Consider the following 18,993-nt stretch of genomic DNA (forward strand, 5'->3'; position numbering starts at 1 on the left):
ACAGCCGCATTCACACCGAGCACCTGAGAAATTCATATGACCTACACGCCGAACATGACTATCCAAGCCAGGCCACGCTAGTCGTCCGTCACCGTCCTAACTCAGTGCGGTCCAACACACATGTTAAGGTCGCGTTCCATTGCTCGCCGGCCTACATGCGACACATCTCCACCTTCACGTCTGTTGTCAGAATAGCCGAGAGCGAGTTTACACACACACCGTCGGCACACATCCCAGCGCTTCTTTCCCCTCTCAATCTAAAACGATCATTTGAAAATAAAAATAAAAAATATGAGCCGAGTGAACCTCTCCGAAATTGTATAGTGCCCCCCCCCCCCCCAAAAAAAATAGTTAACGCTCGCTTTCGTGTTTTCTAAGCTTATTTGTAAATTCAAATTCTTACCCTAACAGAACTTGTTCACGAAAATAATACTGAATGCGCTCCCCACCTCCTACCTTTCCAGCTCTCAACATACGCGAAGGTTCTCAACCCTCCTACATCCCAGCACAACCGATTAATCATTCTTATTCCTTCTTATCGAATTTACTTGTCTAATTTGCTAAGGACCCGTTATCGAAATACCATCCTGCTTTTCTTTCTGATGCTTCCTGTGCTTACTTTTACAGAGATCGCTAAATTACCTCCACAGCCCCCCCCCCCCCCACCCTCTCAATCTACACACACACACACACACACACACACACACACATACACACACATACGGTCATCCTCTCTACTCATCCCATAACATAAGCATTAGTAACTTTACAATCCATTATATACAAACCCTACACAATGTAAACCACATTAACTTTACAATACCCACTACATGCCCCAATTCTCTTAATTCCTAAGGAAGCATTGTGAACCTGCTCTTTCTTTCTACACACGCCACAGTCAGCGGTAATCAGCCCTTCTGCATCAACGGACGGAAGTCCCTCTCAGAACTGTTCCACAAATTCGGCGATCGCTCCCCCTCAACAGAAATGCGTTACTCTCTCTTCTTATTCCTTGCCTGCTCGCTTTTTTCCTACAAACTTATCCAGACTCATAGACTACAAGAACACACCAATTTTTTTTCTAAGTACAGCATCCTTTAAACCACTCAATAACTAGAAACAAACAGACCAAAAAATTGTATTCGCACTCTCGAATACCGAAGTCGTGGATCTCATTATACTTATACAGTTAAATCTTACGATCGCGGTCTCATTTGATTGGCATTCCACAATGAGCTAAGTATCGGAAATACACTCTCTTGACCGCTGTTACTCTGGAAATATCGCTACCCTCCTTACGACTTCCTCTCTACTCGTCACATAACATAATCAATATTAACTTTACATTGCAGTATATACAAACGCTACACAATGTAAACCACATTAACTTCACAATACAGTATATACACATTTGACGCAAAACAGTGCACTTATCCAGTATATCTCTACAGCATGGGAAAAAAATATCCTATCCCTACAGCGTCTATATACAGCAATGCTCCCCAATCCTAAGAAAGCACCGTCAACCTGTTCTCTCTACAGACTCGACACTCAGAGCTAATCTTCCCTCTTACATCAGCGGACCTAAGTCACCCTCAGAACTCTTTTTTACAAATTCGGTATCGTCCCCTCCTCAGCACAAACGACTTACTGTCTCTCCTTCCTTATCTGTTCGCTTTTCTACAAACATCCTCAGACTCATAGACTGCAAGAACACATGTCCTTTCTCCATAATATTACAACAATTTTAGCTGTACTTCTCAATATCGTGCACTAGGCTACACCCTACCGATCACTAGTTCATCATAATTCGTAAGATATAGACTTCAAATTAAATCTCTACAAACGCTGAACTTTATCTATGTGCAGCATGCTGTAAACCACTGACTAACTAGAAACAAACATACGCAAAATGATATTTCCACTCTCGAATACCGGAGAGGTTCACTGGGCTCTTATTTTTTATTTTTATTTTCAAATGATCGTTTTAGATTGAGAGGGGAAAGAAGCGCTGGGATGTGTGCCGACGGTGTGTGTGTAAACTCGCTCTCGGCTATTCTGACAACAGACGTGAAGGTGGAGATGTGTCGCATGTAGGCCGGCGAGCAATGGAACGCGACCTTAACATGTGTGTTGGACCGCACTGAGTTAGGACGGTGACGGACGACTAGCGTGGCCTGGCTTGGATAGTCATGTTCGGCGTGTAGGTCATATGAATTTCTCAGGTGCTCGGTGTGAATGCGGCTGTCATCAAGTCATGTCTGAAGGGTCGAACAGAGGCCTCTGAGCGAACTGAGAGCTGTCGGACGTGTGACTTAATGTGGGATAGGTTGATTGCGTGCGTCTGTTGAGTTACTTTGCTGTGCGTTATTTGGACAGTTATGTGTACTGCATTATTTAGGAGCAGTTTGATGTTGTGCACTGAAATTAGGAGCTGTTTGCCTGTCTGCCTACTGTGCAACATGACACCAGGTATATCAGGACGAGTGTTTTTTGTATGAGAGTGATAGGTATACTCGATGCGTAAATAAAATGTACGTTAAGTATTTCAGGGACGATATAGAATATGAGAGAGTTCGAGTTGGTTGTTATTTTTTTACTTGGAGGGTTTGTTAGCATATCTCCGTCTCTCAGCGGTTAACTAAAGATGGGGCGAGCAATGTTCTCAGCTTAGGTACTGGACCGTGTGGATTGAACAACAGTATTAGGGTCATAGTTTAGCTAGAATATTTATACAGGAGTATGTCCGACGCTAGTATAAAGGTCCAGACTGTGATGTGGACGGTCTCGCGCTCGTGGCGTGTGAGAGAGGCAAAGCAGACGATTTTGAGTCATCACAGGTGACTTAGGTTAGTGGCTTCGTTTGCCACAATTTTCTTGTGTTTGGTAGCGAAACACGAACTGACTATCAGAATTGAAGCTTGGCTTATTTGTATATAAGTTAATGTGGGTTAGTACACGTTAGTGCACGTTAGTAAACGGAGGCAAGCATTAGTACATGTTAGCCAACGTACATGGGTCGGTAGAAGGACGTGGTGGTTGGTAGGGACTTTAACTACTTCATTTCAAGTCCAGGTGGGTGTGGCGGTGGCGAAAACTGATTCCAAGTCTAGGTGGACGCGGTAGTTTGCCGCGTCAGAGAGGTTAATTAATTGATCAGATTAATTAAATAGTCATGTGGAGTTTGTTACCTTCACTTGCGTAGGTACTAAGCTAGGTGCGCGCGATGGCTCATGTGTACGAACGTGTGTTTTCGCCAAGATCCTGGATTAGATAATCCAAGCATATGGGCTGAATAATGAGAATCAGGTGATCAGTTAACTTAGTGAGAGCGTTCTTTGTCTGACAGAGCCACGTGGTCGATCGCGCGTTGTGACGTCAAGGAAGTTTCCAACTCGGTAGAAAAAACATTCCGTTTACCAGAAATGTGTAGGAAGAGGTTGAGTGCTGGTGACTTAGTTTGAAGCAATTTTCTTAGGTTGGTGGCGGAAGCGCAAGTGAGCTTTGTTTACTGGCAGATTTCAAACTTGGCGCTGGTTCCTAGGAGGAGGAGGTGGCAGTCTGGTCCTCGAAAAGTAGTTGAAATTAGGGAGTTGAACACGTTTGCATACGTATATGAAATTGTAAATGGAGTTATTTAATATAGCGGGGTGGTGAGAGTGAATTAGCGAGCGTTCTCGCGACGAATAAACGCGCACGGAACGCGGTCGACAGGAAACATCGTATCGAGGATTAAGTGCTCGCGGGTGCGACCGACCGTTTGTGGCGGCGCGGCTTGCATGTCGCGCGGGCGTGGGGGCTGGGCAGGCACCGTAAACCGCTTGACGTCAGCCGGCCAGGGAGCGGGCTCAGCCGGCTGCGCTCTGGAGTTTCGCTGTGTGAGCATGTCAGTTGGAATACACCTGCATGACCGTAATGTCTGGAATAAAGAGTCATTTTATGAAACGTCCCCTTAGAACAATTATACACGACTGTGCTTATACTGACACACAATATTTTTTAGCGCAACGCAATCTGACTTTCAGAATTCCCTACAAAAGAATGGCCCTGACTAACATTAAACTATACCTTTCGCAAATCACTAGATCACTTACCTCACAAAAATCTTCGTTACTCGAACTACTGCAATATAGCGAGCGCCACTACTGCCAGCTAAATAAAAGATTCAAACTACTGAAGGCACTAACTACAGATAGGCATAGTTAGCAAATGAAAGATTTTAATAGAGAACAAACAATGTATTTACCTTAATAATGTTGAAAACTCATAATATACATATCAGTTCATGACATCCAGTTTTAAAAATTTCAAAACTCCGCCATCTCTCTCCCCACATCCACCACTGCTGGCGGCTCACCTCCAACTGCGCAACGCTACGCGCTGTTCACATCCAGCTGCCGCTGCCCAATACTACAATGGCAGACAACAATGCAAACTAGCCACAGACTGCACACAGCACACCCAGTGATTTTCATACAGAGCGCTACGTAACGTTGCCAATAAGAAAACATAAACAGCCTACTTACATAGCCCCCATGCTCCCCACAAAAAATTTTAAAAATTGTTTTGGACAGTGGCCAATAATGATTTGATAAAAAATTTTTATAATTACAATAACAAAGATATCAATTGCACACACTTATTGATACAATGTTGGTCAAAAGCTAAACTTTCTCACAGTCCGTAAAGACAGTCCTGATCATTCATCACAGTAAAGTTGCAGTTTTTTTTTCTCAAAGTCTGAGCAGTAAAAGACAATGCACACGGAAGTAGTGGATTTCCATGCAGTCTTGAAGAAGTAGTGTTGTCCTTCCAACGGAAAGACAGTGCTGACTCTTGACATGCTGACAGGTAATGGGCCACAACAGAGCAAACCCACAGCAGAGTCACTCGACGTTTTGAAGAATATTGGTAGGTAGGTCATCACAGAGTAGACCCACTGTAGTCCTGGTAGAGATTACGGTTTTGACATTTCGATTCGATGTTATGTAACTCAGTAGTTAAATCTTCACGTGTTTGTTCAAGCGTGGTGTCTAACTTTTGAAGATTTTGTTCCATTGTGTCTAACTTTTTAAGACTTTGTTCCACTGTGTCTAACTTTTGAAGATTTTGTTCCAGTGTCTAACTTTTTAAGATTTTGTTCCACTGTGTCTAACTTTTGAAGATTTTGTTCCATTGTGTCTAACTTTTTAAGATTTTGTTCCACTGTGTCTAACTTTTGAAGATTTTGTTCCATTGTGTCTAACTGTTGCTGTGTTTGTCTCTGGTGTTGTTCCATTGTGTCTAACTTTTGAAGCCTTTGTTGTGTTTGTCTCTGATTTTGTTCCATTGTGCCTAACTTTTGAAGATTTTGTTCCATTGTGTCTAACTGTTGCTGTGTTTGTCTCTGATTTTGTTTCATTTGCTGCATTAATTGCAATAATAATGTGTTAGTGTCAGGAATCGGTTCCTCTATGCTTTTCGGCACTGCATTTGCACCGGCAACATTTAAATTTTGACGAGCAGAAAATGTGTCTTGACTTATTTGAGAGAACGGTGAGGACCCAAAACCTGAATCTGCAGTATTTGCAAGATTGTGTCCTGTCATTTCGTATTCCTGAGGCGAGCTGTTGCCGACCGATCGATCGATAATGCTTCCCTGTTCACTACTTGTTTAACAGTCTACACCATTATTTGACGCCCGCTCCATTTCCCTATGCACAGTTACCAAATTACTACTTTGAATGTCTGTTAATTCATTACACAGTGGTGCTGGTAAGCTACGCTCGTCGTCACTATTATTTCTCAGTTTACTTTGGAGCCTAGTGTTACGTTTTTCACACGCCATTATTGTCACAATATTTCACACGATAACACAGGAAAGCACAATTTGAAGAGCAAAAATAAGAGAACACATTAACATAGCACTGAAAATAATATCTAGTTAATTGCAAGCGCAGCTGCGAAATTGTACTTGCTGCAAATCTACATGCATGCCACAACTGTTTTACTGTACAACAATGAAAAACTACAACTACAAAGGAAATTCTCTCTATAATTACGCGCTAGCAATAAACAAAAGCTACACTAATTACACAAACTACAAGAAAAAATCAGAAGATTCCAGTGAGGTATCCTCGGCTAAGGGTCGACATATGAAACGTCCCCTTAGAACAATTATACACGACTGTGCTTATACTGACACACAATATTTTTTAGCGCAACGCAATCTGACTTTCAGAATTCCCTACAAAAGAATGGCCCTGACTAACATTAAACTATACCTTTCGCAAATCACTAGATCACTTACCTTACAAAAATCTTCGTTACTCGAACTACTGCAATATAGCGAGCGCCACTACTGCCAGCTAAATAAAAGATTCAAACTACTGAAGGCACTAACTACTGACAGGCATAGTTAGCAAATGAAAGACTTTAATAGAGAACATGCAATGCATTTACCTTAATAATGTTGAAAACTCATGATATACATATCAGTTCATGACATCCAGTTTTAAAAATTTCAAAACTCCGCCATCTCTCTCCCCACATCCACCACTGCTGGCGGCTCACCTCCAACTGCGCAACGCTACGCGCTGTTCACATCCAGCTGCCGCTGCCCAATACTACAATGGCAGACAACAATGCAAACTAGCCACAGACTGCACACAGCACACCCAGTGATTTTCATACAGAGCGCTATGTAACGTTGCCAATAAGAAAACATAAACAGCCTACTTACAATTTTCCAGGTATTTACAGAAGGCTATGTACGTCACGTGTATGGAGGGTGTGTGACGTAAGCGGGGCGGTGGCGCAGCGATTGTACAGTTATTACGCGCGTGCGAGAGCGAGTCAATTAGCGGGCGTTCTAGTGCAGGCCAAAGGTGCTGTTATATAGTCATGGCGGATTCCACGGTCGAGCAAACTTTGCCGCCAAAAGTGTAGCACTGCGATCTCGCTCGCACAGGGACTCGTGGCGAACGGCTGTGTTAGGTCGGTATCTGCAGGTTTGAACGTGGTGCCGGAAGTGTTGCAGGAAAACGGCTGATCATTGTGTGATTCCGCTCCGATGAATTCAATTTTGGCGGGAAACGTGTGGAGGCGATGAATGCACGTGGTGAGCGGACAGGGGGCCGCTGTGACGTCAAACTCGGCAAGTTCCAGCGTGTCCAGCGAAAACATGTCTACGACGTGGGAGCGATCGCTGGGCTCGCCCCCCGCGCTAGTGGCTGGCCGCCTCACGTGACAGGCGTAGGTAGTGTCTCTGTGAGCTGGCCAGGGGGTGGCGAGGATTTGAACTAATTCAGTTGGAGTGCGGACGTCGTGGTGACTGCACTGCGATACCAAAGATGTGTGTGCTGACTGTGTTGGAGAACAAGTGATGACCGTACTGCTTGAAATAAAGTCTTCAGTCCCTTCCCCTCCTGAAAAATCAAAGGACGTGAATTACGTTACTATAAGTGCAGTTTATTATTTGACGCGATTATGATAGATTACCAGTGGAAAAAAAAGATAAGTGATGGAGAAAGCTCGTACATGTGATCAATTATGGTGTTGGGGATTTCAACTTGTGATAGATTTTTCATATGGATGTAAGGAGAATGGCTTTCTCACCGAGAAAATCGGACATCTTGAATTAACAATAAATGATAATAATACATAGAAGTACAGTTTTCGAGAGAATATCGTGTTGGAATTTGAATTTGGCGCAATTTTCTAGTGGAGGTAGGCCTATAATAATGAATGATAATGAATGACAATGAATGATAATGAATGACAATGAATGATAATGAATGACCATGAATGATAATGAATGTTAATAAATGATAATGAATGTTAATGAATGATAATCAATAATAAAGACAAGTACGGTCTTTGCATGCATTATCCTATTGGAATTCAAACTTCCCGCAATTTTTTCTTGAGTTTAAGTTAGTGGACGTAGCACAATTGGACTATTTTCCCGCCAAAAGCCGCCATCTTGGATGACGTCATGCGCTGTTGCCAAGTCTACATGCCGCCATCTTGGATGACGTCATCGCCGCCATCTTGAATAAATTTGGCAACAATGGAGAGTGGGGTGACACACCCCCTACTTATTCCTGAATTAGCATCAAGGCAGCTGCCAACATAATTAACGTAAAAGTAGATATCCTTGGAGTAGTGAAACAACTTAAATCACTTAACAAAATCAAGTCTTCAGTCCAGACTGTATACTGGTTAGCTGATACAGTAGCTTCATACTTAACAGTCATATACAACCGTTCGCTCGACGAAAGATCCGTATCCAAAGACTGGAAAGTTTCATTGGTCATACCAATATTCAAAATAGATAGTAGGAGTAATCCACTAAATTACAGGCCTATCTCATTCAGGTCAATATGCAGCAGAATTTTGGAACATATATTGTATTCGAAAATCATGAGTTACCTCGAACAAAACGGTCTATTGACACATAGTCAACACGGATTTAGAAAATATCGTTGTTGTGAAACACAACTAGCTCTTTACTCGCATAAATATTGAGTGTTATTGACAAGGCATTTCAAATTGATTCCATATTTCTAGGTTTCCGGAAGGCTTTTGACACTGTACCACACAAGCGACTTGTAGTGAAATTGCGTGTCTATGGAATATCGTCTGACTTATGTGACTGGATTCGTGATTTCCTGTCAGAGAGGTCACAGTTCGTAGTAATTAACGGAAAGTCATCGAGTAAAACAGAAGTGATTTCTGGCGTCCCCCAAGGTAGTGTTATAGGCAATTGTTGTTCTTTATCTATATAAACGATTTAGGAGACAATATGAGCAGCCGTCTTAGGTTGTTTGCAGATGACGCTGTCGTTTATCGACTAGTAAAGTCATCAGAAGATCAAAACGAACTGCAAAACGATTTAGAAAAAATATCTGAATGGTGCGAAAATTGGCAATTGACGCTAAATAACGAAAAGTGTGAGGTCATCCACATGAGGTTAGACGATAAATCAGTCAAATCTAAAGGCCGTAAATTCAACTAAATACCTCGGAATTACAATTAGACAAACTTAAATTGGGAGGAACACGTAGAAAATGTTGTTGAGAAACCTAACCAAAGACTGTGTGTTATTGGCAGGACACTTGGAAAATGTAACGGATCTACTAAAGAGACAGCGTACACTGTGCTTGTCCGTCCTCTTTCAGAATACTGCTGCGCGGTGTGGGATCCGTACCAGACAGGTCTGGGATGCTAGATGTGGTACGAGGTACCCTCCGCCACGCACCGTATGGTGGATTGCGGAGTACGTATGTAGATGTAGATGTAGAAGTTCAAAGAAGGGCAGCACGTTTCGTAGTATCGCGAAATAGAGGTGAGTGTCACAGATTTGGGTGGACATCATTAAAACAAAGGCATTTGCGACAGAATCTTCTCACGAAATTTCATTCACCTCCGAATGTGAAAATATTTTGCTGACGCTGACTTACATAGGGAGAAACGATCATGATAATAAAATAATGGAAAGCAGAGCTCGCACGGAAAGATAGGTGTTTGTTTCTTCCTTGCGCTGTACGCGATTGGAATAAGAGAGAATTATTGTGAAGGCGGTTCGATGAACCCTCTGCCAGACACTTGAATGTGATTTGCAGAGTATCCATGTAGATGTAAATACCCTTCTAGAAATATAAGAGAATGGAATGATTTGATATCCCCTGTCTGTTGCAGTCATTACCCCGTGTAATAAAGAGCTAGTGGCATTTTACGTGAACGATATTTTCTGAATCCGTTTCGGTTATTTGTCATAAAGTCGTTTTGTTGGATATAATTATATTTGTTCGAGCATAGTATATTTTCCAAAATTCTGCTGCAAATCGATGTTACTGATGTGGGTCTGTAATTAATCGGGTTACTCCTATTTCCTTTCTCGGGGATTTATGTGACTCGTGCAACTTTCCACACTTTGCGTACGGAGCTTTCCATGAGCGGGCGCTTGTATATGACTGCGCAGTACTAATCAGCATACTCTGGAAGAAACCCGACTTGTTTTCATTCTGGATCGGAGGCCTTGCATTTTTTAAGCGTTTTAAGCTGATTTACTACACTTCTAAGTTACTCACGTTGCAAGTTGTTCTTGATTCGAATTCTGGAATATTTACTTCGTCTTATTTTATGAATGAATTTCGGAAAACTGTTTTGTAATTGTGCTCTATTAACACTGTCATCCATAACATCACCATTGCTATTGCGCCGTGAAGGTGTTGATTGCGTCTTGCCAGTGGCTTAGTTTACGTACAAGCAGAATCTCGTTGGGTTTTATGCGAGACAGAGTTTCGTTATGGAAACTATTAAAAGCATCTTGCATTGAAGTTCGTGCCAAATTCCGAGCTTCTGTAAAACATGGCCGAAATTGGGTATTGTGCGTTTTTCTTTTTCCTTTAATTTGGCATGGTTTTTTTTTGTTGCTTCTGGAACAGTGTTCTGACCTGTTTTGTATACCGTGGGCGATCCTATTAATTTATTTGGTATATATCTCTCAATTGCCGTCCATACTATTTCTTTGAATTTAAACCGCGTCTCGTGTACGCTTACATAGTTAGATTACAGGGAGTAGAGACTGTTTCTTACGAAGGTGTCAAGCGAACTTTTATATGCTTTTTAAAACAGATGTGTTTTGCGTTTACCTTTGGTGGGTTTGGCTGTTACGGTACTCAGTCTAGCTACAACAACCTTGTGGTCACTAGTCTCCGAATCCGTCACGATGCTCCATATCTGGTCAGTATTATTTGTTGGTAAGAGGTCAAGTATGTTTTAGCAACCATTTACATTCAGAGTGGAGTCCTGAGCCGAGTGTTCAAAATAATTTTCTGAAAAACCATTCAGTACGATTTCGGATGACATTGTATGCCTACCAGTTGTACGAGTGAGGTGCCTATTCGAAATGAGACTCAGTTTTTCTTCGAACTGTTCAGAAACAATAAAAACCCAAAAAGGGCCTCCTGCACGGGATTTTGGACGGAATCGAAGTACGGCACAGCTACAGGAATGACTCTGGCTCGGTTCCCGACATTCAAAGAGCACTGCATTGAGTTACGTAAGAGACTTGGGTCGACAGCGATCGTGCTTGACACGGCGCGCTACGCTGTGCTGCACTCGCTCGTGTGCATTCTGCTGGTGGAATGTTGGGGGCGTGCGTGTGTAGACGGCGCCCACACGAGGGGACCGATGTGCAGCGTAACGGAGCCACGTGCCTCTAGACCTGCTTCCACTCAGTCACAGCTAATATTGCAATGTATGCTCTAAGGAACAAAGCACTGCTACGGGTGAAAGTCTGACAATGCCAGCCACTCGTGCTGGCAAAACGTCAGATAAATAATCGCACAAACTTCGGCCGAAGAACGTGAGACAGAGGCCGGCAGGCATTTCGATGAAATATCCAAGGAGTTTGCACTTTATACGACGGTGGAAAGACGTCGCCCTCATTTTCCATCAAACATAAATGTGAATCAGAGAGCAATTTTGTTGCTGTGACTAGTCCGTCGTTTCCCGCACAAAGTTATGGACCCACAGAGGGAGAAGTTGCGTTATTGTTCGATTAACGTACACCGTGTCGAACTCTGAAACATATAGACAAATCTTGGGCCCGTTCGATCACTTTGACCGTTTGAGCAGCAGTAGCGCAGAAGTAGAGCACGTCTCCTGTTGCTAACAACTCTGTGACTGTTTGTGTGTGTGTGGGGGGGGCTGGTCAGAGAAGTCTGAAGGACGTCTTATCTCCAGAATATTGCTTGCACTATTGTGAGAACGTTTTGAGTTCCTTTCGAAGCAGCTTTTTTTTTCGTGGAATTGAATGATTTCTCGGTGTAGGATTTTTGTCTGCAAGCAGCCCCATTCTCCGCCCATCACATTTATAGACAGAGATTAGTAATACGATAAGGTTTGTTAAAATTGTTTTAAGGGTGGTCCACATTGCTGGAATGAGCTTGGAAGACTTCCTATTGGGGTAGTGGCCGATTTTAAACATGAGTAGAATATATTAATGTGACAGTGACCACTGATTACTGAATCAAAAGCGATATTGTAAATAACTTGTATTTATTGTAAATTATCTCACGATAGAAATTAGATCATATTGAACAAATCATGAATGAAAGCAAATTAAACAAATTGTACACTGTTCTTAGATATACTACAGTGGTAACATTGGCTCCTTGCTCTTAATGTTAATGCCAACAAACTCTAATTAGCCAATCCCGGCGCTGCAAAGGCCTCCCAGATCTCCCTCGCGGAGTGATACAATTTCTTCACCTATCCAAAAACTTTCTCTGTCCAAACAGCGGGCGTTGACCCCCAGCGTTTCCCGCACTTTCTTATGAACTGCCCACCCGGAGCTCAGTCCATTTACCGGTGAAACAGCGCGCGACCGGGCGGCGCCAGAGCGTGCGTTTGACGCACTCTGTCTGCCCGACATTTCCCCGCTCTCTCACCTGGCACTCGGCGGCGTTGCTTTTCGATGCTTGCAGGTCAGTGGCCGCATCCCCTGGGACCCCCGGCCCCTGCACAATGCTCTTCCGGCGCTCACCGGCCTTCGCCTCCCCGCCTCCACTGGCAAATCCGCTTTGCTTACACCTACAGCATGCAAGCGAATATTATCATTACCAAAGCCCGTATTATTTCAGACATGTGTCTAATCATCACCTATCTCTCTTTCTAATCCACCTAATAAGACTAATTAATCATTATATGGGTTTATTTACTCCAAATACGCAGAATAATCTGCCAAATGAATGTCAGAAATGAAAGCCACCTTTGAAGCTTTGCACCTTACTATCTGAGTACCTGACGTCGCCCGGATACGAATGTACAGATACTGTAGACGATATCAGAAAAAAAAATGTAGGGAACAGATATGTGTAGGTGAGTGGTTCGCTGTGGAGTGACGCAATGCCCACAGTCCTGCTGATCCTGGCGTCGCAGCGCATCGAGTCTGTGATCGGCGACTGGTTCGGCAACGACACCGACCGCCGGCCGCAGCCGCGCCAGGTGGACGTGACGGCGATGCGCGGCGGGCCGCCCTCCGTCGTCGAGTGCATGATCCTCGCCTGGGTCTGCGGTGAGTACACTCTCTCTCTCTCTCTTTCTCTCTCTCTCCCTGCAAGCTAACAAGCGGAGCGAAACTTCAGAGGCGACGCTGACAGAGTCCTCACTGACTGGCTCATCGTCACCGCCAAGGATAGAAACCTGTCATTTGCAGACGGGGTTGCTCTTATAGTGCAGGCATCGTTTAAGAAGTGATAATTCAAAATTCCACACCAAAAGAGATGAAACAGGCGATGAAAAGTCTTAAGAAAATATTTCATTATATAAAAAAAATTTAAACCTAAATCTATGTAAATAGTTATTTCACTTCTCGGTTACATATGAAGAAATATGTGTCAGGAGGTGAAATTTTCTACGAAAATACTACCAGAAGCACGTTCGGAAAAACAGTGCTTCTTTGGCCTTGCGAAGCAGCGGGCACTAAGCTCGCGATTGATAAAAAAAGGACCTGTCACGGCTGCACTTACGTAGATCCCAACTAGACGAAGCGGCAGAAATGCATTCACACACACCGATCCACACCAACTTATTGTTCTGGGTGCACAAAAGAAGCGTTTCTAATTTTTCAATCAGCATAATACCGAAAACATCGTGAAGATATTACGACAGGGTCAAATTACCGTGGTGACTCTTACACGAAATGTTATCAGAACTACGCGATGAAGTGGCAAGCTATTTTAGTGACGTATAACATTTATCTCAGTACCCCGTCCGAACGAGCCTCAGAACGCCTCAGAGTTTCGGCCGACCGCCGTGTCATCCTCAGCTGAAGACTTAGGTAGATGCAGACACGGAGGAGCTAGTGGTCGGCACGCCGCTGCCAGTGAGCCGCTGCTCGCCGGTCAGCTGGTTCTCGAGTCGGCCTCGCGAGAGCCCAGGGTACGCGGCGCAGCACTCGGCAGACCCGGCCGGTCACTCCTGCGAGAGCCACCCGAGCCCCCACACTGCTGAACTGCGCTGACCTGGCGGGAACCGGTGGTACCGCTGCGGCGACGCCGTTGGCGACAAATAATGTTAATGCACTCGAGTGACACTGCTCAAAATCATCATTTCGTTTCGACCTACCGCTTAAATTCTTTGAGTCACAGTACTAATATGAAGACCTCACCTGGAAACAGGGAGAAGGAACCAGCTAGTTGTTTTGAGAAATTATGCAGTAAAGTTTCAGTAACAACTCCTAAATAAGATTTTTAATTCAGATAAGTCTTCCTTTTCAAATACTTCTTGAGTAACTACATATTTTGGCCAAAGTTTTATTCTTACAAATGCATTACTGGGGACTTAACATTGTTTACATGCAAACTGAGTACAATTAACATCTGTTAGCATTTACATTCCACTGTTTATTTCTTAGGCGAGTTAATGAGACAGTAATACCAAGTTATCAGTTCCGAACTGTTTCAGTTCGTGATACTACGACCCGATCTACCAATTTCTGCAATAATACATTGTAATGGTCTCAAAAATTAATCTGTGATTCAGCGGAGTATAAAATTAATTGTTTCGTCACCTCACTCCCCACGGCCCCATCCCCTCCCCACCCGCCCTTTTGGTCGGAATTTCAAATGTTGTGGGGAATTTAAATTTTGGCGGGAATTTCTGTGTCCCACCCCGCACCACACCTGAGAGTTAGTAGGAAATTAAAAATGGCGGTGCTCTTTATGGGACTCAAATACTGATCCTCCCAGACAGAAAGTCAAAGTGCACAGCCCACCACATGGAAAATGCCCAAATGCCGAAGAGGAAGGTTAGGTTAGTGTAATTTCCTTACTTTTGTTGGGTACCAGGATTAAAGACCAGTCACAATTACGTAACAAATCATAAAGTTCAGCCCTAATTACACAACTATATGCATAGCGCTGCACAATGAGCGCCTAAAATCGCAACACAGCTCAAAAATGGACAGTGCCGCACTACTGGGAAAAAATTTTACAGTGACTCTCGAAATTGATGACAGACGTAGTCACCTATAAAGTGGCGGGAATGTGGCTGGGGTGGAAGGTGGTGTCTTTATTTTTTCTATGGGAATAGTGATGAACTGACGAGATGCTGGTGTTGAACAGAGGGCAGTTTAATACGTGTATACAGCTGAGGACTGGGTCTATCGCTGTTTGGCGTCAGAGTCCGCTACAGACGCCTTCCCCTACACTGCTTGAAAATTACCCAGCAACCCAGGTAAACACGCTAACACAACTGATGGAAAATGCTTCACTGCTCTAACTACACATCGAATTGTCATGAGAAGAAAATAAATGGGTCGTAATGCAACACGTGTACGGGCAGAAATTGTCAGCCCAAAAGATTGCATAGGAGAGAGAGGTGACAGTTGCATTTGTGACCTCCTCAGTGGGCACTCAACAAACTAACCATCTTAGCGGCAGCCTTAATCTCCGCCCCCCCACCCCCCCCACCCCCCCACAACCCCTCATCCCTCACTCTCCTTACCATAGGTCACTGATGGTCCAAAAAAAGATCCTTCTGGTGGCATTGATATATTGTCTCCAGTCTGCATAAATCAGCCACAGATAGACAAAAGACAACAACAGGACGCTTCATGCACCCTATTAAACGTATTTCTGGAAAAGACTGGACCTCCCTGGAATAACAACGAAATTGTAACTGGCCAGCTTTGTCTGTGAGCACACTGAGTAGCCACGCCTCCAACAGCTGCAATATGCCAGCCACTCTGTGAGAAGACATTTCATTGTAACAGTTGTCTCTTATAACTGAGCACCCCTTAAAAAGCAAAACACAGTCGCGACAACGATAAATGTACTCTTTCCACGAAGATAGGAGCAAGCAGTCCATGTTCTTTTAGTTTTATGAGAAAAATCGTCATAGTTTTTATGTTCGGTGGCAGGATACGATTCACATTTCATTATTTGGCGACATTCAATGAAGTGTAAAAAACAAAAGACACGCCGCCAATTAGAGAAGACCAGACTGCATAGGTCGCGCTATACACCCCCTGTACGTGTCCACCCTGCATAAAAAAAAAGAAAAAAACTTCCACTATTTTGCTGCGAAAACAATCAATCACTGCAGAATGTCCTCGTTACTTCGAAACCGTCATCATAGTAAAGAAAAAGCGAGAATTTAAACTCCAAAGAAAACACATCTATAATAAGCAGTCCCTTTCAGCTTAATGGACAAATTACACAACCTGAGAGCGTCCCTATTTTCCAAATCAATGTCTGTGAATAAACAGTCATGCACGTGTGTATTACGAACATTTCGAACACGTGAAATAAAATTACAACATACAACCGTTCACGCTATTTGCTCACATGTTGGAAAAATCACAATCATTTTACGTTCGACAACAAGAAAATAAGATTCACGCTGACGCTGGTCTTTTGTGTACCATGGTAGGTTCCGCTTTACCAATGAGATGTTATATAACACTGGCGTTTACAAAACCTGTCTTGTAATATAACCTCCTATAGGATTTTACCACATCTCTCTGCCTTCCAATACATCGAAAACAAATACTGTCTGCATAGTTACAATTGACATTTTTGCTCCATAATTCCTCTCAATCGACCTTCCTGTAAAGTTTCTATCATACAGCAGACAATCACTCGCAATAGCATCAGGTTCTTGGGTTCTAGTCTTGTAAGCAATTTAATCATCACAAGCTGCTTCACGCAGTTTACTGTCATGTCGGAAAAACACTGTGCTTTCGAGGTTCGACAACGAGCTATAATTCAAGTGGTGTATACTTTACAATTAAAAGATATGAAGTATGAAATAGCACAGGAATTGCGGTACCGCACCTATTTTTAAACACGCATAATAATAAAGTTATGTTTCCACGAGAACAGATAAAGCCGGATTCTATTCACTTTATGATCAACATCGGTGTGGTTTCGAGGGAACTATCTGCAACCAAACTTTAGCCAGTTATAGCACTCCTTGTATACTGTCAGTAGCTCTAATGGAATGTTGTCTACTCCCGGGGCCTTGTTTCGACTCAGGTCTTTCAGTGCTCTGTCAGACTCTTCACGCAGTATCTTATCTCCCATTTCATCTTCATCTACATCCTCTTCCATTTCCATAACATTGTCCTCAAGTACATCACCCTTGTATAGACCCTCTATATACTCTTTCCACCTTTCTGCTTTCCCTTCTTTGCTTAAAACTGGGTTTCCATCTGAGCTCTTGATATTCATACAAGTGTTTCTCTTTTCTCCAAAGGTCTCTTTAATTTTCCTGTAGGTAGTATCTATCTTACGCGTACTGAGATAAGCCTCTACATCCTTACATTTGTCCTCTAGCCATGCCTGCTTAACCATTTTGCACTTCCTGTCGATCTCTTTTTTGAGACGTTTGTATTCCTTTTTGCCTGCTTCATTTACTGCATTTTTATATTTTCTCCTTTCGTCAATTAAATTCAATATTTCTTCTGTTACCCAAGGAGTTCTACCAGCTCTCGTCTTTTTACCTACTTGATCCTCTGCTGCCTTCACTACTTCATCCCTCAAAGCTACCCATTCTTCTTCTAGTGTATTTCTTTCCCCCGTTCTTGTCAATTGTTCCCTTATGCTCTCCCTGAAACTCTGTGCAGTCTCTGGTTTAGTCAGTTTATCCAGGTTCCATCTCCTTAAATTCCCACCTTTTTGCAGTTTCTTCAGTTTTAATCTACAGTTCATAACCAATAGATTGTGATCAGAGTCCTCATGTGCCCCTGGAAATGCCTTACAATTTAAAACCTGGTTCCTAAATCTCTGTCTTACCATTATATAATCTATCTGACATCTTTTAGTATCACCAGGGTTCTTCCATGTATACAACCTTCTTTGATGATTCTTGATCCAAGTGTTACCTATGATTAAGTTATGCTCTGCGCAAAATTCTACCAGGCGGCTTCATCTTTCATTTCTTACCTCCAATCAATATTCACCTACTATGTTTCCTTCTCTCCCTTTTCCTACTACCGAATTCCAGTCACCCATGACAGCTTTACTGTATGGATAAATGATGATGGCGTCCTCTTGGGTAAAATATTCCGGAGGTAAAATATTCCCCCATTCGAATCTCCGGGCGGAGACTACTCAGGAGTACGTCGTTATCAGGAGAAAGAAAACTGGCGTTCTATGGATCGGAGCGTGGAATGTCAGATCCCTTAATCGGTAGGTTAGAAAATTTAAAAACGGAAATGGATAGGTTAAAGTTGGATATAGTGGCAATTAGTGAAGTTCGGTGGCAGGAGGAACAAGACTTTTGGTCAGGTGAATACAGGGTTAAAAATACAAAATCAAATAGGGGTAATGCAGGAGTAGGTTTAATAATGAATAGGAAAATAGGAATGCGGGTAAGCTACTACAAACAGCACAGTGAACGCATTGTTGTGGCCAAGATAGACACGAAGCCCATGCCTATGCCTACGGCAGTAGTACAAATCTATATGCCAACCAGCTCTGCAGATGACGAAGAAATTGAAGACATGTATGATGAAATAAAAGAAATTATTCAGATAGTGAAGGGAGACGAATGATAGTCATGGGTGACTGGAATTCGGCAGTAGGAAAAGGGAGAGAAGGAAACGTAGCCGGCCGAAGTGGCCGTGCGGTTCTAGGCGCTGCAGTCTGGAACCGCGAGACCGCTACGGTTGCAGGTTCGAATCCTGCCTCGGGCATGGATGTGTGTGATGTCCTTAGGTTAGTTAGGTTTAACTAGTTCTAAGTTATAGGGGACTAATGACCTCAGAAGTTGAGTCCCATAGTGCGCAGAGCCATTTGAACCAAAGAAACGCAGTAGGTGAATATGGACTGGGGGCAAGAAATGAAAGAGGAAGCCGCCTTGTAGAATTTTGCACAGAGCACAACTTAATCATAGCTAACAATTGGTTCAAGAATCATGAAAGAAGGTTGTATACATGGAAGAAGCCTGGAGATACTGACAGGTTTCAGATACATTATATAATGGTAAGACAGAGAT

At 43.1% G+C, this 18,993-nt stretch overlaps 1 protein-coding gene across 1 annotated transcript in view; it reads left to right on the top strand.

The window, feature by feature from the left end:
* LOC126251374 (transient receptor potential-gamma protein-like) overlaps window positions 1-18,993 on the top strand; it is a 586,511-nt gene that overhangs the window by 236,347 nt on the left and 331,171 nt on the right. The window contains exon 6 of the mRNA XM_049951758.1: window positions 12,908-13,066. Within this exon, the coding sequence (XP_049807715.1) occupies window positions 12,908-13,066 (159 nt within the window). The remainder of the gene's footprint in view (window positions 1-12,907; window positions 13,067-18,993) is intronic.

The sequence above is a fragment of the Schistocerca nitens genome, chromosome 4 (genome assembly GCF_023898315.1).
Source record: "Schistocerca nitens isolate TAMUIC-IGC-003100 chromosome 4, iqSchNite1.1, whole genome shotgun sequence".
Classification (NCBI taxonomy): domain Eukaryota; kingdom Metazoa; phylum Arthropoda; class Insecta; order Orthoptera; family Acrididae; genus Schistocerca; species Schistocerca nitens.